A 23,437-nucleotide genomic window follows, 5' to 3' on the forward strand; every position below is an offset into this window, starting at 1 on the left:
CAGGACCCATACCTAATTAAATCATCCCAGCCAGGGCTTTGTCAAGCCTGACCTTAAAAACGTCTAAGGAAGGAGATTCCACCACCTCCCTAGGCAACGCATTCCAGTGTTTCACCACCCTCCTAGTGAAAAAGTTTTTTCTAATATCCAACCTGAACCTCCCCCACTGCAACTTGAGACCATTACTGCTTGTCCTGTCCTCTTCCACCACTAAGAATAGTCTAGAACCATCCTCTCTGGAACTACCTCTCAGGTAGTTGAAAGCAGCTATCAAATCCCCCCTCATTCTTCTTTTCTGCAGACTAAACAATCCCAGTTCCCTCAGCCTCTCCTCATAACTCATGTGTTCCAGACCCCTAATTATTTTTGTTGCCCTTCGCTGGACTCTCTCCAATTTATCCACATCCTTCTTGTAGTGTGGGGCCCAAAACTGGACACAGTACTCCACATGAGGCCTCACCAATGTCGAATGGAGGGGGACGATCACGTCCCTCGATCTGCTCGCTATGCCCCTACTTATACATCCCAAAATGCCATTGGCCTTCTTGGCAACAAGGGCACACTGCTGACTCATATCCAGCTTCTCGTCCACTGTCACCCCTAGGTCCTTTTCCGCAGAACTGCTGCCTAGCCATTCGGTCCCTAGTCTGTAGCTGTGCATTGGGTTCTTCCGTCCTAAGTGCAGGACCCTGCACTTATCCTTATTGAACCTCATCAGATTTCTTTTGGCCCAATCCTCCAATTTGTCTAGGTCCCTCTGTATCCTATCCCTGCCCTCCAGTGTATCTACCACTCCTCCCAGTTTAGTATCATCCACAAATTTGCTGAGAGTGCAATCCACACCATCCTCCAGATCATTTATGAAGATATTGAACAAAACCGGCCCCAGGACCGACCCCTGGGGCACTCCACTTCACACCAGCTGCCAACTAGACATGGAGCCATTGATCACTACCCGTTGAGCCCGACAATCTAGCCAGCTTTCTACCCACCTTATGATGTATTCATCCAGCCCATACTTCCTTAACTTGCTGACAAGAACACTGTGGGAGACCGTGTCAAAAGCTTTGCTAAAGTCAAGATACAATACATCCACTGCTTTCCCTTCATCCACAGAACCAGTAATCTCATCATAGAAGGCGATTAGATTAGTCAGACATGACCTTCCCTTGGTGAATCCATGCTGACCGTTCCTGATCACTTTCCTCTCATGTAAGTGCTTCAGGATTGATTCTTTGAGGACCTGCTCCATGATTTTTCCAAGGACTGAAGTGAGGCTGACTGGCCTGTAGTTCCCAGGATCCTCCTTCTTCCCTTTTTTAAAGATTGGCACTACATTAGCCTTTTTCCAGTCATCTGGGACTTCCCCCGTTCACCACGAGTTTTCAAAGATAATGGCCAATGGCTCTGCAATCACAGCCGCCAGTTCCTTTAGCACTCTCGGATGGAACTCATCTGGCCCCATGGACTTGTGCACGTCCAGTTTTTCTAAATAGTCCCTAACCACCTCTTTCTCCACAGAGGGCTGGCCATCTATTCCCCATGTTGTGATGCCCAGCACAGCAGTCTGGGAGCTGACCTTGTTCGTGAAGACAGAGGCAAAAAAAGCATTGAGTACATTAGCTTTTTCCACATCCTCCGTCACTAGGTTGCCTCCCTCATTCATTAAGGAGCCCACACTTTCCTTGGCTTTCTTCTTGTTGCCAACATACCTGAAGAAACCCTTCTTGTTACTCTTAACATCTTTCGCTAGCTGCAGCTCCAGGTGCGATTTGGCCCTCCTAATTTCATTCCTACATGCCTGAGCAATATTTTTATACTCTTCCCTGGTCATATGTCCAACTTTCCACTTCTTGTAAGCTTCTTTTTTATGCTTAAGATCCGCTAGGATTTCACCATTAAGCCAAGCTGGTCGCCTGCCATATTTACTATTCTTTCGACACATCGGGATGGTTTGTCCCTGTAACCTCAACAGGGATTCCTTGAAATAAACATGCAAGCATACACACACACACACACACACACACACAGAGTGACCAGCTTCTTGGTTTCTAAAAGGACTTGACATTTCAGTGCTAGACAAATTAATTATTTGCATTGATATATCCGTTTCTTGGAATATGTATCAGAACTAAATTAATAATGATCGAACAGGAAACTTTTGGTTGGCCCAAGACCAATTAATTTGTTAAATAATGACAGGTTTCAGAGTAACAGCCGTGTTAGTCTGTATTCGCAAAAAGAAAAGGAGTACTTGTGGCACCTTAGAGACTAACCAATTTATTTGAGCATGAGCTTTCGTGAGCTACATCTCGTGATATATTTCGTGATACATCTGATGAAGTGAGCTGTAGCTCACGAAAGCTCATGCTCAAATAAATTGGTTAGTCTCTAAGGTGCCACAAGTACTCCTTTTCTTTTTGTTAAATAATGTTACCTGCCTCATTATTACCTGCTTTATGTTATCTTTTCTAAAGTTATTCTAGGGAAGATATTATCTCCATACTTCTACATTATCTCCTTGCAAGAAAATCTCAATCTCATAAATTTATTTAAGAAAAATTTACCACAGGACAGCTGCTCAAAATTTTACCACAGTATCAAGTCTGGAGGTATGAGAGACTTTGAAGACCACAGTCTTCCCTTATAAAAACTTAGAGCTTTACCTATGTACCTCCAATCACTTGGAGTATTATCAACACACCCAAGAAAAACTAATATGGGAAAAAATCTCAATGTGCCTTTAACAAAAATCACTTTAATCTAATCTTGGGCCACAAATACTAAAATGTATTGACTGAATCAGCCCTTAGAGGATAGACTCAAACTTGTTTGAAGGCCTTGACATGTTTGGATCTCTTAAGTTTAACTTTAACTCTGACCTGGCTTTGTAAGTTTATTTTGAGGATAATTATAACATCATTGCAATGTTCTTTATGTTTAAATTACTGATATATACTCTCATTCTTAACATAAATTTATATTCCCAGACAAAAAATTAAGTAAAATACAGGAAAACAATGAGGAAGTATACTAAAGACATAACATTTCCAAAAGCATGCTTTCAAAAATAATTATATTTGCATAAAAAGATTTCGGATATCTACCGTTGTTCAGTGGTCTTCTTTTTTATTAAGTCAATTTCTTCAATCTGGGCTTGACAAAATTTCAAAAAGCTTCCTGGTTTTGATGCTTTGATTCTTTCAGTTGAGAGCTTTGCAGGAGAATTTATGTTTTCACCATTAAGAAATTGCAAACTAGGAAGTATTTTAAGTAGGGAACACCTTTTAAAAGAGGAGAGAACAATTCATTATTAGCATTATGGAAAAACTTACATTTTAGAATCCAAAGTCTAGAAATCCCCATCACAACTACATAAAGAGATTGACCTTTAAGTATGTTATTTTACTAAACATTTTGGTATACATGAAAATGTTTACATAAAATTACTATACCTTATTTGATATTTATTTATGGTTTATTACTAGCAAAATTTACTCTTATGGAAACCACAAAATTAACATGAAAAATCATTTCTTTGCAGCAATTCTCAATACTTTGTAGGTATATAGATGCTGGGTGAAATCCTGGCCACACTGAAATCAGTGACAAAAATCTCTGATTCAAAAGGGCCCGGATGTAATCCATTACCATTAATAACTCCATGAGTACCTGAAATATTTTTGTGTTTTGTTTTGAAACATTGGCAACTGATTACCAGGCAATACAGAAAACTATATCATGATGGAATAACATAAAAATAAAAATAAAGCAGCACTGGCTGACCTGACACATTTGGAGACATTGCATAGACTGTGAATGAAAATGGCATTGCAATATCAGCTCACTCTCCATTTATACACACAGCAAAAACAAGACAATTCAGCCTGACTAGCAATCTCATGAAAGTCCATGTGGAACAGCAGGGGTGTTGCAAGTCACAAATGAGAAGAAAATAGCATGGAACTTGCTTGCACTATAGCAAATTCTAGTGCTGTTGTTAGTCACACATTTTTATGAGAATTAAGGGATGGCTCCTGCTCCAATCCTAGTCACTGGGATAGGTCCCTGATTCTGTATATACCTAAATGGAACTCCCACTGACTTCAAACAAAACAGGACTGGGTTAATTCACCCCCCTTAAAAAAAAAAACAACACCTTAGATAGCTATTGGAATTCATTTTTTACTTTTCTAAAAGATGTATTTTAAAAAATATTCAGAAATGTGTAACATCTGATTTAACAGACTATGGGATTAACAATGCCCTTCATAGCACAAAGTCCATCCTAGAAGAAAGGAGGTTGTACCAGTGAAAGCAGAGTGGGGAGGGCTAATGAATTTCCTAGGCAGTCCTTTCACATGTAAGGGATAATCTGGCACACAGATGATAAAAACACTTTTTATGTGTGTCTTATTGACCAATTAAACCTCATGGTATTTTAAATATTTGTTTAGGACAATACAATATGTATTATGTTTGATATTCCTTATTTTCAATTCATCAAACTGCAAAAAAAAAATCTTAAATTGGTAAAGTATTATATCTTAACACAAATAGTTTTAAATAAGTCTGAATTAACTTTTCCTTTATTTAGATTTAAACACCACACATTAAAGAAAGTCTATTCTGCGTTATAGGCACCCTTGCCGTCAGTTAAAACTATATTACATAATCCTTCAGAACCAGAGCATTCCTTGACTGCCCCCATATTTAAAGAAAATAATGTTACTTAGCTGAGATCATATATGCCAAGTATCAAATCCGAGCAAATTTCTATGGCTGAGTTACATTATCCAAAACATAGATTGGCAAAAGTCTTTACAACAGCAGTGCTATTTGACGCAGATATAAAGATTACCCTGCACTCCCTGCTTGTTATGGCAAATGTAATACTGTCTAAAAGATACTTGAAATAAATGGATCATTTTAGATACACTGGCCTTGAGCTTGTAGTGAAGAGCCAATGTTGAATAATGATACATTTAAAAAGTGCCATATCAAGTTGATTAATGCTGGAAGTAGTGTATCTTAGAGCTATGGGATCTCAACACTGGTTTTTCCAGCTGGGTTTCTCCTGGTGAAGGGCTGAGTCAATATTTCATTTAGTGAAAACTTCCTGGTGAATATTCTGTCACTTAAGAGGCTCTATTAATCATTGCTGCAGTGAAACACACTCCCCTAGGAGCGCTCAGACTGATCCTAGGGTTTAATTTTTAAAAAACAATTTCTTAGTACTTCAGTTTTGTCGGTGTTATCGCTGGCTGGACATGAAAGTAGGAAACCGATTGGAAAATTTTACAACTAATTCCTTTGTTGGTATCAAGGGGTTATGTAAAGTTCATTGGAACATATTGCCTGAAGTTATAGTTAATGCTGTATTCAACAAATCCATATTTTATACTGTCCCATCCTTTAAATCCTTGAGATAAATGAATCTCTTGTCCAATCATAAAGGCTCTATTGCGTCAAATGATCTAAGAGAGGAACCTGATGTATCAGTTCTTAAAGTTAATAGGAATTCAGAAGTAATTTCATTTTCCTGAGTAATGTCTGAGGAAGAAATTAGTTCTATGAGACATCAGAAATTAAAAACAGTATAAACGTAAATGTGAGCTTTACTAAAATGTCACATGCTGAAGAGTAATATTTAATAGTACTTGCATTCATTAACAGTAGTGTAAATACCTGTATGCATTAAATATAAACACATATTTACAGCTACTTCTGCTACTGTTTGAAAGCTTCAAATTCCAAAAAAATGCGCACACATTTTTCCACTTGAATACTAATATGAAGTTTGCTAAAAGATCTCCTACTGCAGAAAATATACGTATATATTTTTCTCTCTTTATATACCACATGCAAAAAACAAAAACAAAAAACCAACCCTCCCCCCGAATTTATCACACCAATAAAGTAAAAATTGGCAAGTCACTGCATTAGGGAAGCTTGTGGTAATACTGGAGCATAAAGTTTTGTATTTAATTGGCTTGAAGTGATGCAAGGAACTGAGAGAAAAGTTTAAAAAAAAATGATTACAGAAATGAATGTCAATGAATGTCAAAGTAAATGTTGACTCAGACACTGAAATGATCATACTGAAGGTTACTATACACAGTTACATGGTACTGCACTTGAGGGACTATGGCTCGTGGGCAGCAAAAGTAGGAAATCACAAGAACATTACTAGCAGCATATTTCTGTGGCTTGGAAAGATTGGTCCCAGAGACTAGGAAAACAAAGAAAAAAAGAAGTTAAGAAATATTTCAATCTATGGTTCCAAGAGGGCTTATCAATGACAGTAATATTTTTTTTAAATAATCAAAAAAAAAAAAACCCTCAAACACTGCTATATATTCCACCGCCTTGTGATATCACTTTTGATAAGCAACACAAGCGAGGCCAGGATCCAATTGCTAAGCTCTTTTAATTTTTTTTTAAAGTGTTCCTAGTCAAAATCATAATCAACTACATTACTCATATCTTATCTGAAAGTTCCCTTGTTATCTCAACCCAGAATACTGACATTTTTAATGGGCTTAATATCTCTTTTCTATCCTTAGAGCTATTCTATATAAGTAATACTTTCCCAAGTAAATACTACATGCCCTTATTTGGAAAGAACAGTTTAGATTACTCTGGTCAATCTAAAGCTTCTCTGAATCAACAAAATGGCTCACTTAAAAAGTTCAGTAATAGGGACAGCTTATTGACCCAATAGTTTATTCTGCCCTATCATGTACAAGACAAAAGTTGGATTCCAGGCCTGCCATCTTCCTCTTGAAGCTACCAGGCCAGAAAGTTACGTGAAAGAACTCTGGATCTTATGCAGGATCAGACTGGCTGCTCAGGAACCATCTGTCTAAAACGGTTAAGGAAAAGATTTGGAAGGGGGAGTTTGTGGATTTATTTACCTGGCTCTTTAGGGAACAACAGACGGAGAAAGGGGGCAAAAAGAACAAAAAAAAAAAAGATGAGAACAAATCCCGCAGACCTAAGGTGCTTCAAAATTTTAAGAACGATCTTTTGCAGTTATGCGAGCATAATTTGTGAGAGAGTCGTATTTCCTTGTTCAAGTACGAGGACTTAATGGCAAGGGCTTATGCTACATTATGGTGGGGTAACACAGTTAAAAAGCATGACAGAGAATTTAGACAGAGGATGGCAAAGGAGACAATTACCCTGGGTTACAACAGACCAGGAACTTTGACTGCAGTGCATGACTCCTTATCACCCCACCCAGCTGGCATTCATAGACATTTGTTTTCAAAATATCGATTTAAAATTTAAAATGAAGATGTTCTTTACATTTAACTATGGAAAATGTTTTTGCTCCCAATGCAAGTACAAACTTCACTATAGGTGATCTGGGGGTCAGCACAGTTCCCTCCCTTGTTATGGGGATAAAAGGTGGTAGGAAAGGGGGTCAACAGGACTCACTGCTTCAGGAGATGCTACAGGGGGAGGAAGTAACCATGAGAAGGCTCCTTCTCCAAATTAAAATACAGGATTTATGGAATATTATTGGACCAATCCAAGAAAAAAATATGCAGCTTATTTATGGAATGGGTTTTCAGCCAGTTTTCAAATCCCAAATGAAGGAGTGAGATACAACTCCTTGGCAAAAAACTGAAAGTCCATTAAAGGCATCAAGCATATAGTGAGAGCAAACGTCACCCCACATTATAGGGCCAGATCCTGCTGCCCACTCTGGATGCTTCATATCCCACAAAGCATCCAGAAAGATGGCAGATCCAGCCTCTTAAAGATTTCCCAACTATAGAAGAATCCTGGGGTAGTACAGAGTTGTAATAGAGGCTTCCCAACAACTCTCCCAGACCACGGGATCTGGCCAGGGAAAATGTGCACAGTTGGTTGCCTGTATTCCTCAGCTGCTGGGATGGCCCTTAGTGTCCCTGAAGCTGCTCTGCTTTACACCTGAGACTGGCTCAATCTGAAGCCTGAGGTTTAATACCTTGCCTGCTTCTCTCCCCCGACCTGTTATACTGTGTACATCTCAGCCACAACTGAAGAACTAGTCCTACATACCATTGCATACAAAAGTCCTTAATCATCTATTAGTTTCTCAATATTTATACAAATGAAAACTACTTTTTAAGAAGCATTTCATAGCAATTACTCACTGGAAATATCATAAAAGTGTTCTACTGATATTATAACAGGGATTTCAGTAACTCCAAGAGATGGAACCTAGTAAACCTGCCAATTTAAATTGGTACACCATTTCAGAAAGAGAACAGAGATGAAATGGTAGGTATGCTGTGAAATATCTGAGTGACAAACGTGTGTGCCAGAACAGGTCAATGCTCACTCTTTTTATGAAGCAGTAAGTACTCTACTAAAACATCTTAATTTGTATATTTAACTTTATAAAGCTATAAAACATTTTAAGACATGTTCTTTAATTTTATTTGGAGTTGGGAAAGAATGCTATTTAGAATGGAGAATAAGCTTGAAGTAACCACTGCCACACTTTGGCAAACTTATGAAAATATACAGCATTTTACTAAAAACTCAGAAATCTTGGGCTAAATTTTGGGGTCCTTGTTTGTACAAAGTTTCCGTTGATATCAATAGGATTTTTCCTCAAATAAACAGTGCAGAATTCAGCCCATTTTTGCAGTTTTCCCCCTTAAGTGCTATTGTTAAGAGTGTGTGTGTATATACACACACACACACACACACACACACACATATCACAGTTCTCTTTCATTGTATATCTGTCCTGTTCCTACTTCATTTGTTTAGAAGTGTCATACTTGGTTGTTTCCAGGAGTGTATCTAAGACCAAAGAGTTGTGGGTGGGGAAAGTATGTTTTGTGTTAACAATTTTACAAGTGAAGAGAGACAGCTACTTGCTTACTTATATCTTCAATGACTCTTCAGAATCCTTCATTGTGAGGGAAAGAAGTCAGAAGGAAACAGAATGCCTCCATAAAAACCAACAATGAAATCATTAACTTTTTCCAATTCTTTTTATCTACACTCATTCCCTGTCACCCCCATCCAAGTTATAAATCCCTGAACAAAAAAGGACTGCAGAATCCAGCAGCCAGGCCCACATTTTTGTATTGGGATAAGCCTGGGTTCCCCCCCGTCCCAAATTTAACTGTGATGGTGAAAACTGTTTTCCTTTTAAGCAGTGGAATTCAGAGTTGGAAGAGAAGGAAAGGGAGGACAAGGTGCTTGAGTCCAAAAACTGACAGGATCGGTCAGGATCTAACTTTAACCCAGCACTTTACACCCATACTAAGTGTCAGGGAAACAAATCTTCCCTCCAAAAACCTCTCCCAAAGCACCACAATACTGCCTTTCACATGCACCATAGTAAATGTAAGTGTTCATTTGTAACTTGACAAGCACAAGTTGAGATTTTTAAATAATTTTAGAGTGGCTGGCATATTCCCGGTGTTGAAGCTCTATAAGGCTTACTGAAGCAAAGTAAATTTACAGATAATCCTATGAATGTTTCTGGCCTGCCCATCATTTTGGTACATGATGGTACTGACATGCTCCTTCATTTCTGTGCACCTCCACCTTTCTGTGCACACACAGAACTCTCCTCTTTCCTAACCACCTACATGCAGCACCACAGTACTCATAGTTGTGAAGTCTCATTATAAGCTAGGCTGGCAGGGAAGCAGCTCCTGGTGCACAAGAAGCCTAGTGACTAATGCTGACAGTCAGTCTTCCACTGGACAGTGTAATCTGGGAGTTCCCTCTCGACAGACTAAGCCATGCTGACTTTTCTCTCTATCTGCTCGTTCCAGTTTGTGGGTAGCGATTATTTAGATTAGGGACTGGCTTCTCTTTCTTTCTGTTACTGATAGCAGTAATTTTGGTGGGTAGCTCCCCATAAAGCTGGGTACTTCCATCAGCTGCACTCCCTCTTGCTGAGGAGCAAAGCAGAGCATTTTGTTTTTTCCTATTCTCAAGGGAAGCGAAGGGGCTGAGCCTTTTTTTGCTACTTGAAGTCAACTCCCTTACCTTCCTGCAGAAGAGAAGAATGAGGGGGGATTTGATAGCTGCTTTCAACTACCTGAAAGGGGGTTCCAAAGAGGATGGCTCTAGACTGTTCTCAATGGTAGCAGATGACAGAACGAGGAGTAATGGTCTCAAGTTGCAGTGGGGGAGGTTTAGATTAGATATTAGGAAAAACTTTTTCACTAAGAGGGTGGTGAAACACTGGAATGCATTACCTAGGGAGGTGGTAGAATCTCCTTCCTTAGAGGTTTTTAAGGTCAGGCTTGACAAAGCCCTGGCTGGGATGATTTAACTGGGAATTGGTCCTGCTTTGAGCAGGGGGTTGGACTAGATGACCTTCTGGGGTCCCTTCCAACCCTGATATTCTATGATTCTATGATTCTGATTCCCCAAAACACAGTACTTGTGTGGCCTGGGTGCATGTCTGAATGTCTTAGCTATGTGCATGCTACTATAGGTGTGGGGTTGGTTGTCCAGGCATGTCAGTCAGGCTCTGGGCCCCAGCCAGGATGATAGCCCCATTGTGCTAAGTGCCATACAATCATGGAACAGGAAGGCAGTCCCTGTCCTAGAGAGCTCAGAAGCTAAGCTCACAACCAGAAACAACACATAGATGAAGCAGGTAAACAGGATGATGGAATGATAACAGCAGAACTGTTTGCAAAGTAGAAGGTAGTCTCAGCTTGCCACCTGACTAGCCACTGTCATCTAGCAGTATTTTCTAGGGTTTTACTGAGTCATACTTTTATCATTATTGAGGCCTGCAGTAGGCATGCTCTCCGCAACAGTGGGTATGGTCTACATTGCAAAAAAACGTGTGTTCTTCACTCAAATTAGCTCACCCACATTAGCTAACTCAAGTTAAAATAGCATCAAAGACATGTCAACTTGGGTTAGCAACTTGGGTTAAAGCTGGTTGAATTCAAGCTGCTAACCCAAATTAAAAACTTTGTGATGTGTCTTCACTGATATTTTAACCCGAGTTAGCTAACCTGAGTTAAGAACAAAGCGTTTGTTTTGCAATGTACACCTACCCACAGGCAGGCTGCCCAGAATATTAACCATTATAGTTGGAAACTGGAATACAGCCCCAAATCTGAGGTTAGTGAGTGATGCAAAATGCATCCCTCTATACAAAAAGGGGAAATGAATATCTCCCACAGCCGGCAAGCCCTGCACAGCTCTTCATAACTAATCTCACTGCCAGCTACTTACACATCAGTCTCTGTCAAGGTTCCTCCCCCACTCTGAACTCTAGGGTACAGATGTGGGGACCTGCATGAAAAACCTCCTAAGCTTATCTTTACCAGCTTAGGTCAAAACTTCCCCAAGATACAAAATATTCCACCCTTTGTCCTTCGATTGGCCGCTACCGCCACCAAACTAATACTGGTTACTGGGGAAGAGCTGTTTGGACACGTCTTTCCCCCCAAAATACTTCCCAAAACCTTGCACCCCACTTCCTGGACAAGGTTTGGTAAAAAGCCTCACCAATTTGCCTAGGTGACTACAGACCCAGACCCTTGGATCTTAAGAACAATGAACAATCCTCCCAACACTTGCACCTCCCCTTTCCTGGGAAATGTTGGATAAAAAGCCTCACCAATTTGCATAGGTGACCACAGACCCAAACCCTTGGATCTGAGAACAATGAAAAAGCATTCAGTTTTCTTACAAGAAGACTTTTAATAAAAATAGAAGTAAATAGAAATAAAGAAATCCCCCCTGTAAAATCAGGATGGTAGATACCTTACGGGGTAATTAGATTCAAAAACATAGAGAACCCCTCTAGGCAAAACCTTAAGTTACAAAAAAGATACACAGACAGAAATAGTTATTCTATTCAGCACAGTTCTTTTCTCAGCCATTTAAAGAAATCATAATCTAACACGTACCTAGCTAGATTACTTACTAAAAGTTCTAAGACTCCATTCCTGGTCTATCCCCGGCAAAGACAGAATATAGACAGACACACAGACCCTTTGTTTCTCTCCCTCCTCCCAGCTTTTGAAAGTATCTTGTCTCCTCATTGGTCATTTTGGTCAGGTGCCAGCGAGATTACCTTTAGCTTTTAACCCTTTACAGGTGAGAGGAGCTTTCCCCTGGCCAGGAGGGATTTCAAAGGGGTTTACCCTTCCCTTTATATTTATGACAGTCTCTCTCTATATTTCCTGGATGTAACAAAGATTAATATTTACCACTACAAGTTTTCTCTGATCATAGAAGCTTAGGCCTTAGTCTTTTCCTAAAATTAGAATCCCTACAAGGATGATGACTCTGGATATTATTTCACAACAATATCTAACTTTAAAAAATGACCAGCATTTACACCAAAAAAAAATAATCAGATCACCTATAAAAATATCAACATTTGCAGATGATGCAACAAGCCTAGATGCAGATGTTGTCACAAGCCTAAATGCAGCGTGTGCAGGAGAGCTGAGGGATAATTTTGGCCATTTGTTGGGTGGAGGTATTTATAATATTTAGATTTCAAAAATGATCAGATATAATATTCTGAATAATAAAATGTACAGTGTATTCATTGAAACCTCCAGATTTTTATAAAATTACTATTTAGCTAAACTTAAATATTAAGATTTATTTACCATCTGGTTATGTGTGAACTTTGGTTGATTTATATTTTGTTGAGCAATGGATATATTGTAAGAGTTAATTAATTGTTTATCTTACCTCCAACTTTTTTCTTGGAGAACTGGATTTCCACTGAGTGACAACTCAGTTAGTTTGTGACATCCACTAAACCATGTGATGACACTCTCAAGGTCTATATTACATTAGGGAAGAAAAAGTATATATAACATTGAATGATTAAGGTGAAACCATGTGTAAAAAGCAAAGAATTATAGTAAAGTAGTATCATTAACAAACTCTCAGTTACTGTGGATTCTGTTAGAAACAAAATGACAATTGTCCAAATTTTTTGTGAAAAAGTTTTCTCCAATTTCAACCAGCTCTAGTATAGAGTATATTCAAATAAAATTCAATTTAACAGAAATCATAAAATTGAGCAAAAGTATACAAATATTTCTGTTGTCTTGTAAAGTAGTCACCCTGTTTGCCTGAATATGTTTGGAAATACCTGAAATATCTAGATAAATAGGTATTTGATAAAACATTATGCTATTACATTTTGAAAAACAGGTGAGGACAACAAGGCATCCCAAAACACAGAATGAGGATATATTCCTTCTTTACGGATTTCCTTCATCTAAAGAGCACTCTGACATTAAATTATGATCCTTTGCATTACAGCTGGAAATGCACAAATAACACTAACTACTACAAACAGAGCTGATGGTATACAATTCCAGCTTGAGTCTGTGGAATAGAAGCTACAACATATTCTTCATTGTTTCAAATATAGCAGTAATTCATGTCTAGGTTTTTTGTTCTTTAGCCAGCAGTATGCAGATGGCACAGAGCTTTACCTATTTTTCACCATACAGTGGAGTCGTATCTTACATGGGGATTAGGTTCTAAAGTCAGTGCGTAAGGCGAAAATCACGTATAGTCAAAAAGAGAGAGACAGAAAAATGAAAGAATAAAAATGGGAGAACGACGACTTCAACGTCATTATGCGGAAACCGGAGTGCCTCAGGATGGCAAGGAGCATTGTCTATGATCAGCAACGCTTTAAAGTCAAGTCCTTTCTCTTCAAGGTACCGCTTGACCTCCGGAATGAAACACTTGTGGAACCAATCCAGAAATAATGCTGCCATCACCCAAGCCTTTTAATTTGATTGCCAGAACACGGGCAGGAGATTTTTGTTCTTGCCTTTTAGGGCACAGGGATTTGCAGCTTTGTAGAGCAAGCCCGGCTTTATTAAATGCTCAGCTGCATTGCCACAAAACAACACAGTCTTTAGCTGCTTTGAAGCCAGGGGCTTGTCTTTCCGTTTTTGAAGTGTAAGTGCAGTTGGGCATTTTTTTTTTCCAGAAGAGCCCAGTCTCGTCAGCATTAAAAACTTGTTCCGGAAGATAGCCCTTTTCTTCTATGATTTCCTTTAATTGTTTGGGGGGAGGTTTTTTGCTGCCTCTTCATTGGCAGATGCAGCTTCACCAGTAGTCTGCACCTTTTTGAGATTGAAGCGGTTCCTAAAACTGTTAAGCCAACGTTGGCTGGCTTTGAATTCCTTCTCATCAGAAGGCTGTCCCTCTTCGGCAGGAGGTTTGAACAGTGCATACAGGCTAAGAGCTTTTTCTTGCAACGTGTTGCCATCTATAGCCATGTGTTTCCGGTTCATGTCTTCCAGCCATAAGTTTAATGCCTTTTCAGTCTTCACTAAAGTCTTATCATGCACCTGGCTCATCACCTTAGCAGTTATTGGAGCACTTGATGCCACGGCTTGACGAATTTCTCTCTCTCGAATCTTGATGACACGGATGCTAGATTAGTTGCAGCCATATTTACGCGCCACACTGGAGACCAACATACCGTCTCTCTATAAGGCCAATACAGCCAGTTTTTCCTTCAGCGTTGGAACAGCTTGCTGTTTCTTCGGTTGAGCACCAGATGAAGTAGTTGGCTTGCATTTAGGGGCCATGTTGTACAAAAAATACAGATCTTTAAACAGTAGAATCACACTCAGCGCGGCGAAATGCTCACCGGATCGGCGGGCAGTGATCGATCCAGCGGGGGTTGATTTATCGCGTCTAGTCTAAACGCGATAAATTGACCCTCAAGCGCTCTCCCGTCAACTCCTGTACAGTACTCCACCGCAGCGAGTTATTGTTATTTTCTTTTTTTTTTGCTGAGCGTGTATAGTTGAATCCGTGTAAGTTAAATGCGTGTATGATGCATCTCCACTGTATATGACATACCACTAAGATGCCCCAGTGCTTGGATGAGATCATCTCACGGATGAAGATCAGCTGGTTGAAAAAGAACTTGACAGAGATTATGCTGATGGAAAGAGGAAAGCAGTTTGAGGAGTCTGCAGCCACAGTGCAATCTCCTTTGATTAAAGGTACACACCCTCAGTTGGTGAAGTCAGTATGTAGGTGAGCAGTACTCCCAGATTCCTCACTCTGATTCTAAATTCTCATATAGCAGCATCCACGAATAAAACAACTTCTAACAACTCTAGTTGGTTAGGAGACTCCATTACATGCTGGTTGCCTCAGTTACATAAATCTTCCTCACCTCTCATCTGGACTACAGCAGTGCAAGCCATCGGACCTTGGATAACTTCAAGTAGTACAGCACACCACCAAGCATCTCCTTAGCAACACAGACTACTGAGTGCATGTCAAACATGTCCTCTGCTGCATACACTGGCTTCCCATAGAATAATTAACCAAGTTCAAGGTCCTTATCTTTGAAGTGTTCAGCAACCTAGGCCTAGCATATCTCAAAGATCACCAGAAGCTTTGGGATGAAGTCTGACCAACAAATGCTCCTGAAGAATAATTAATCTTTCTATCATAAGGGTAATGCTCTTCTGTGTGGAAGAAAAAGCTGTCTCGGGGGCCCATCTGAGATGGCAGAATGAACTCACAAACTTCACCACCTTCTAATCCAAATGCAAGATGCAATTCTTCAACCCTTCTTTAACATAAGCACATAGCAGCATGTACATTAAAAAAAACAAAAACACAATTCTTCCCCTGGGGAGAGGAAGAGAGACAGAACAAATCACATGTGACAGATGTTAGCAACATCACTTAGTACACAACTGGAAGGTGCCCAGATACTACACTCATGAAGGTGGTGATAGAATAGAATAGCTCCTGTCATTTTAAGACCCCATTCCATATATTTTAATAAACAACTGAAATTTATAATATGCTGGTTGCCTGTATTCCTAAAAAAGGCCTTAAGGTAATTTTTTTTAAAAAAATATTGTTTAATTCATTTTACATACTCACCTGACAAGTAGTTGTTGCTGATATTAAGCTTTTCCAAAGATATACATGAAAATAGGGGTGCAAGCTGAGTCAAACTAGAAACAAAACAGAGAAAGTTATGTAAATAAAAAAGCAGCACTTCTCATTGAAACAGACATAGGGACAAGTATTGCTGAAATAAGTTTTGAAATATGATGTCAGGGATATATATATATATGTAATTTTGCTATTAGGGTTGTCAACTAATCGCAGTTAACTCACGCGATTAACTTAAAAAAATTAATTGCAATTAAAAAAAATTAATCAGGATTAATTGCAGTTTTAATTGCACTGTTAAGCAATAGAATACCAAGTGAAATTTATTAAATATTTTGAATGTTTTTTTTCCATATTTTCAAATATAGTGATTTCAATTACAACACAGAATACAAAACGTTCAGTGCTCACTTTATATTATTATTTTTATTACAAATAGTTGCACTCTAAAACTAACAAAATAAATACCATTTTTCAATTGACCTCAGACAAGTACTATAGTGCAATCTCTTTCTCGTGAAAGTGCAACTTACAAATGTAATTTTTTTTGTTACATAACTGCACTCAAAAAACAAACAAACAATGCAAAAACTTTAGAGCCCACAAGTCCAATCAGTCCTATTTCTTGTTCAGACAATCACTAAGACAAACAAGTTTGTTTACATTTATGGGATGTAATGCTGCCTGCTTATTATTTGTAATGTCTCCTGAAAGCGAGAACAGGCCTTTGCATGGAACTTCTGTAGCCAGCATTGCAAGGTTTTTACGTGCCAGATATGCTAAACATTCGTATGCCCCTTCATGCTTCCGCCACCAATCCAGAGCACATGCTTCCACGCTGATGATGCTCATTAAAAAAATAATGCGTTAATTCAATTTGTGACCAAACTCCTTGGGAGAGAATTGTATGTCTCCTGCTGTTTTACCTGCATTCTGCCATATATTTCACATTATATCAGTCTCGGATGATGACACAGCACGTTATTTGTTTTAAGAACACTTTCATTGCAGATTTGACAAAATGCAAAGAAGGTACCAATGTGAGATTTCGAAAGATAGTGACAACACTCGATCCAAGGTTTAAGAATCTGAAGTGCCTTCCAAAATCTGAGAGGGACAAGGTGTGGAGCATGCTTTCACAAGTCTTAAAAGAGCAACACTCAGATGTGGAAACTACAGAACCCAAACCACCAAAAAAGAAAACCATGCAGCTACACTGCCAGCTGTCTGCTACAGGCGGCGCCCCCTCCCCTCTCCCAGCAGCTTCCATTGGCTGGGGGAGAGGGACAGAGATACCATCACTAGTCGCTGGGTAGAGTCAGCCATGGAAGGAGCATCACTCGTTGTCAGGCAGAGTCAGCCATGGTGGCATGAGGCCAAGGAAGCGAGGGAAAAGGGTGGGAAACGGGCTGGGAGGTGGTGTGAACACCATCTTCAGAGACATTATTGGCCTGCTGGGAGGAGTTGAGGACTGGCACTGGCCCTAAGGTAAATTGAGTTTGAGACCCCTGATTTAGTCTAACCTTCTGTATAGCACAGGCCATAGAAGTCCCCAAAATAATTCCTAGAGCATATCTTTTAGAAAAAGCATCCAATCTTGATTTAAAAATGGTTAGTGATGGAGAATACATCATGACCCTTGGTAAATTGCTCCAATGGTTAATTGCTGTCACCATTAAAAAATTATGCCTTATTTCCAGTCTGAATTTGTCTAGCTTCAAATTCCAGCCATTGGATTCTGTTTAAAATAGACAAATTATCTTTGGGCAATAGAAAAAAGATCTCTGTTGCATTCAAGGCATTGTGATCCCTTGCCTGTTGAAGTCAATGACAAAACAAACTCCCATTGACTTCGATCTAAGCAGGATCAAATTCAGTGCAAACACACTGATCCTGCAACATGTTTTCACACCCAGTGTGTTTTTTTAAAGGAATTCTAATCAAAATGCCCCCTCAGAGCTCTCACTTATTAATACATATTAGTCTCTCTATTAAATGTGCATGTTATATGCATTTTTATACTACACTAACGACTGTAATTATGGTTGACAGTGTATTTCCATTGCAAACCACTGTCTTTTGGGAATTACAACATTTCCAGAAATCCTTAGTGGTAATTAACTATGATATTGGAGTTAATCAGTCATAAAAATACCTTTGGCTATAGAATTTTTCTGAATAGGACTGGATTTTATCAATTTCAGTAACCTTTTGTTGCAGATATTTATTTTGAGTGTCTAGTATTAGACAATGTTGTTAAGTATTCTCTGCCAGAATATTCAGGAAAAAAAGAAGGATAAATTTAGGGCAACAAAGGTGAAGTTTTGTGAGTAAAACACTGTATAATTTTTAAAGAATGTGAAAGAAATACAGGAACTTTATTTTAAGATAAGAATATACATTATAGCACATCAGTTAAATTTTAGTTCTTCAGTCCTCCTACCTGTTAAAACTTTCCTGGGTAAAGGCAGACATTCAACAGGATTTGGGACATTGTGTAATATTTGGTGAGCATATTCTAAAATTCATTTTTACACTGTTTTCTCCTGTTCAAGTCTTTTAAAAATCTGTTTTCTGACTGCAAGCCTCTCTAGCTGTCAGCGTCCTACTCCTGCTGCAACATTAAATGGGAGCAGAAAGCGGAAGCTATTGCTTGCTTTTTTGTGAATATCTTTTACTTGTGTGTCTTCTTTGTAATTTATATCTTTTTTATGCCGAGGGCTAGTGTGACAAGGTCAAGTGGTATTAAGTTTTCAGTAATGTCCTTTGTCTTTCTGGTTTGAATTTTCTTCGAAAAATAATTAACAAAGCCTGTCAGTCAAAGGAAAGCGATATACTGATGAGAAAGTTTTAAATCTCATAATAATCCCAGCAGAAAAAAGCAGAGCAGGAGTCAAATAGAATTGTCAATTCATCACAGAATAGCGCTACAACTACCAACATAATCAACACAGCATAAAAAAAATAGTGCATCATTTTGTCTAGGAAACTGCTTTAAAATCAGCTTTCACTCCATAGCACCCAGACTAACTTTTGTTGATTCTGAGGTACCGGAGCCTGTGTCATGGATTTTCAAGATGCAGTAACACTGTTATGAGAAATAAAAATAGATGCACTATTTGTGTGTCAGTGGAAAAACTACTTTTGAAGTGATTTTTAAATGATATTGTTAACGTCCTGTAAAACCATATTAAATCGTTTTTAAAGACTATAATACAGGGATTGGCAACTTTTGGAACACGGACCACCAGGGTAAGCCCCCTGGCAGGCCGGGCCGGTTTGTTTACCTGCCACATCCGCAGGTTCAGCCGATCGCAGCTCCCGCTGGCCACGGTTCGCCACTTCTTTTGCGGCCCCCATTGGACTTGACCGGCGAACCGCAGCCAGTGGGAGCCACGATCGGCCAAACCTGTGGATGCAGCAGGGGTAAACAAACAGGTCTGACCTGCCAGAGGGCTTACTCTGATGGGCCACGTGTCAAAGGTTGCGGATCCCTGCTATAATGTTCCATAATTTTTTCAATCTCGTTGAAAAAATATGATGGGCAGAGGATAAATTGGAGTAAGTGCAGTTCTTACTGTGAAATGTAATTCAAAAAGAAAAGGCATGTTTAGACACAACTAATATGAATTTTACTGACTCTAGATTTGATTTTCGGACTTTGAAACTATATTTTTACTTGTAAACTGCCCTCCCTGTGACTTGACATGGGATGTGAAAGTCAGGTTGAGCTCTTTGTTGCTCACATGCACACATATTCATCAGTAATAAAGATTCTGCAATCAAACCTTGGTTCACAATTCTATTGATGATACATGAACCAGAAGAAAATCCATCTTTTTCTCTTAGCTGTAATGACTACAGAAATAACAGTGTTTAAAAGTCATAAAACATGTATTTTGGCAATATATGAGCAGCTTTGACTAACAGGTTGTGAGTCTATGAGTAGATATTTTTACGCAAAAAGATTTCTGACCATAGCAGACTCTAATTTATAGGTTCATTTACTTTCCTCCCCACAGTACATTCCTTTCGATTTTAAAAACTAACGGTTCCCAACAGACACAGTGCCATCTGTGATATTAAGGCCTTGTCCGTACAAAAACTTGAACCAGGTTAATTAAATGCATGTTTTTTAACTGATTTAGCTAAACTAGTGCAAGTTTGTGCATAAACTCTTTAATTTTGGTTTAAGAGTGGCATATTGCAGTTTAGCTTGATCCCTTCTTTTTTTTTCAGGTTTAAGATAAAGCAAAATATAAACTACTCTTTTAAAATGAAAGAATAGCATTTTCATTCAACAAACTGGCAATGGTTTAACTAAATACAATAATAGTGCATAGCACAACTGTGGATAAATTTTGATTTTTTTAATTGCAATAACTGAAAATATTCCTTAATTCAGGAAAACGTACTATGTGTTGATCATATCCATGCCACAAATACTCTCCACACTAGATTTCCTATTTTGGGGACCCAGTATTTTGCTATTTCAGTCTGCAGGGAAAGTTCTATTCTGACTGACTAACGTATAAAGAGTAATTCTATATCAGTCCTTGTACTTGGCATATCTCCGATAGAGTTTTCTGAGGTAGTGAGATACAGGAGGCTCTACAGAGCTAGTTGACCTCAGTGCAGCAGCTGATATATCAGACCATATGCACACCTACAAGGATATTACTGCTGTGTACCTTTTAAGGTCTAGGAAGCAATTTGAGTGAGTAGAGAAACGAGATGGAAACAAATAGTGTAAGGGAGGAGAAAACTGAGAAAAAAGAGGAAAAACAGATTTTTCTTATTTCCCCAGAATCATGGCCCCTTGCTAGTCCCATACTGGTGGTGCTATCTCGAGCAAAGCCATGGTAGCTGAGTCATTGAAAAGTAGCAGAAGAGTTAAAATAATCAGAACTACTACTGTCAAGCGATTATAAAAATTAATCATGAGTAAACATGCAATTAATCACATTGTTAAACAATAATAGAATACCATTTATTTAAATATTTTGGGTGTTTTCTATATTTTCAAATAAATTGATTACAACAGCAGGGATAGTGAACCGCTTGCAGGGAGCGGAGCTGCTCGAGGTGAATGACACGTTGCCGAGTGCAACCCCTGGGAGGGTCCCAGGAGCAGCAGGATGGAGCAACATTGGTGGGAGGGGCATGTGAATCTCTCCTGCCCGGTCCTCTCCTACCCCCAGCTGGTAGCCATGAGGGCCAGATGAAAGAACTTTTAAAAAAGTTTCTGTGGGCTGCAGTGGGGAGGTTCTCAGGCCACAGATGGCCCGCGGGCAGGGACTTTGAGACCCCTGGACTAAATGATCACAAAGGTTCCGTCTGGATTCATAATCTATAAAGTTATACTCAGAAACATAATAGCTGGCTGAAAATTAGGCTAACAAAGTTTCATTGTAAAGCCTTTGTCAATTAAAAAGAAACTGTTATGATCCTAAGTCATTAACAGAGTACATGTATGGATATAAATATTAAAGACTTTTAATGAAAACCTTTCTGAAAATGAATTTTTCCACCTACTGGCCACATCCTGACTTCAGGGTTCTGTTTGTTCTGAAACATCTAATGTAATCTTAAAAGTCTAAAGCAAAGCAAGGAACACTTGTTCCCTTGAATGCCTCTCTCTAATTGGGTGTTTGTGATGTTCAGCTATCACACAGGGAACATAGCTAGGGAGGCCAGCTGCCTAGTTTTCGACCAGAAAGTCCGGTTGAAAAGGGGACCTGACAGTGTCCATTCAGATTACTGATTGGACACCTGAAGTCCCGTTATTGTGAGTGAGGGAGGTGCCAAGTCATCACCTGTGCCAGTCCCTACTTAGCTGGGTCCTACCTGCGTCAGGCAGTTGCAGTTCCCAGCCCCGGTTCCGCAGGCAAGTCCATCCCAATAGAGGTGGGGGAGGTGAAGAGCAGCAAGCAACAAGGGGGACGGGGGGAAAAGAGGAGCAAATGGGCACGGGGCCTCAGGGGCAGGGCAGAGGCTGGTCCACAGGGAGAAGGGGCAGGGAAGAAGAGGTTCTGGCACTCCTGCTGGGAGTGTTATTAAATATTACAAAGTTGGCAACCCTAAACATAGCTTTTGACTAGTACATTCATATAGGCCCTTGTCATAAATATAAAGTGAAGGGTAAACACCTTTAAAATCCCTCCTGGCCACAGGAAAAATCCTTTTACCTGTAAAGGGTTAAAAAGCTAGGATAACCTTGCTGGCACCTGACCACAATGACCAATGAGGAGACAAGATACTTTCAAAAGCTGGGAGGAGGGAGAAAAACAGAGGGTCTGTGTCTGTCTGTGGGATGCTTTTGCTGGAGACAGAACAGGAATGGAGTCTTAGAATTTAGTAAGTAATCTAGCTAGATATGCGTTAGATTATGATTTCTTTAAATGGCTGAGAAATTAAGCTGCGCTGAATAGAATGGATATTCCTGTCTGTGTGTCTTTTTGTAACTTAAGGTTTTGCCTAGAGGGATTCTCTATGTTTTGAATCTAATTACCCTGTAAGGTATTTACCATCCTGATTTTACAGAGGTGATTCTTTTTTTACTTTTTACTTCTATTAAAATCCTTCTTTTCAGAAACTGAATGCTTTTTCATTGTTCTTAAGATCCAAGGGTTTGGGTCTGTGGTCACCTATGCAAATTGGTGAGGATTTTTACCAAACCTTCCCCAAGAAGTGGGGTGCCAGGGTTGAGAGGATTTTGGGGGGGGAGAGACGTTTCCAAACAACGCTTTCCTAATAAATAAACCCAGATAAACGTTTGGTGGTGGCAGTGGAAGTCCAAGGACAAAGGGTAAAATAGTTTGTACCTTGGGGAAGTTTTAACCTAAGCTGGTAAAAGTAAGCTTAGGAGGTTTTCATGCAGGTCCCCATATCTGTACCCTAGAGTTCAGAGTGGGGAAGGAACCTTGACAGCCCTCATTCTGCACTATTAAAGTTAGTGGGAGCTATGCTGTTGACTGCAGGGATCAAACCCACACTGAGTATGTATAGGTTTCAAAGTAGCAGCCATGTTAGTCTGTATCTGCAAAAAGAAAAAAGGAGTACTTGTGGCACCTTAGAGACTAACAAATTTATCTGAGCATAAGCTTTTGCAAGCTACAGCTCACTTCATCGGATGCATCTGATGAAGTGAGCTGTAGGTCACGAAAGCTTATGCTCAGATAAATTTGTTAGTCTCTAAGGAGCCACAAGTACTCCTTTTCTTTTTGCTGAGTATGTATGTATTACATAACGCAAAGCTCTGTGACCATCTCAGCTGTAGCACTGCAACACCACAAAAAACTTGGACTTCTGAAGGTATGTGAAAGAGATACTTGTTTTCAGTTATTTTGTCTTCAGATGCATTTACAATATGTAATGTTTAGCTCTATAACAATTCCCTGTTAACAAGTTGTGGATTTAAAACATTTTCTTTACGCTTTGAGGTTCAACTTTGAAAAATGATTTTTGGGAGCAATTTTTGATATCGATACGGACATAATATCTAGATCAACAAATCCTTACA

At 39.3% G+C, this 23,437-nt stretch overlaps 1 protein-coding gene across 1 annotated transcript in view; it reads right to left on the bottom strand.

The window, feature by feature from the left end:
• The window catches only part of LRRIQ1 (leucine rich repeats and IQ motif containing 1), a 187,922-nt gene that overhangs the window by 113,194 nt on the left and 51,291 nt on the right, over nt 1-23,437 (bottom strand). Inside the window, exons 13-15 of the mRNA XM_073327613.2 lie at nt 15,901-15,974; nt 12,703-12,796; nt 3,108-3,284 (exon numbers count right to left, since the gene is read on the bottom strand). Of these exons, the coding sequence (XP_073183714.2) occupies nt 3,108-3,284; nt 12,703-12,796; nt 15,901-15,974 (345 nt within the window). The remainder of the gene's footprint in view (nt 1-3,107; nt 3,285-12,702; nt 12,797-15,900; nt 15,975-23,437) is intronic.

Source organism: Lepidochelys kempii, chromosome 1, assembly GCF_965140285.1.
Source record: "Lepidochelys kempii isolate rLepKem1 chromosome 1, rLepKem1.hap1, whole genome shotgun sequence".
In the NCBI taxonomy this organism is placed as follows: Eukaryota; Metazoa; Chordata; order Testudines; family Cheloniidae; genus Lepidochelys; species Lepidochelys kempii.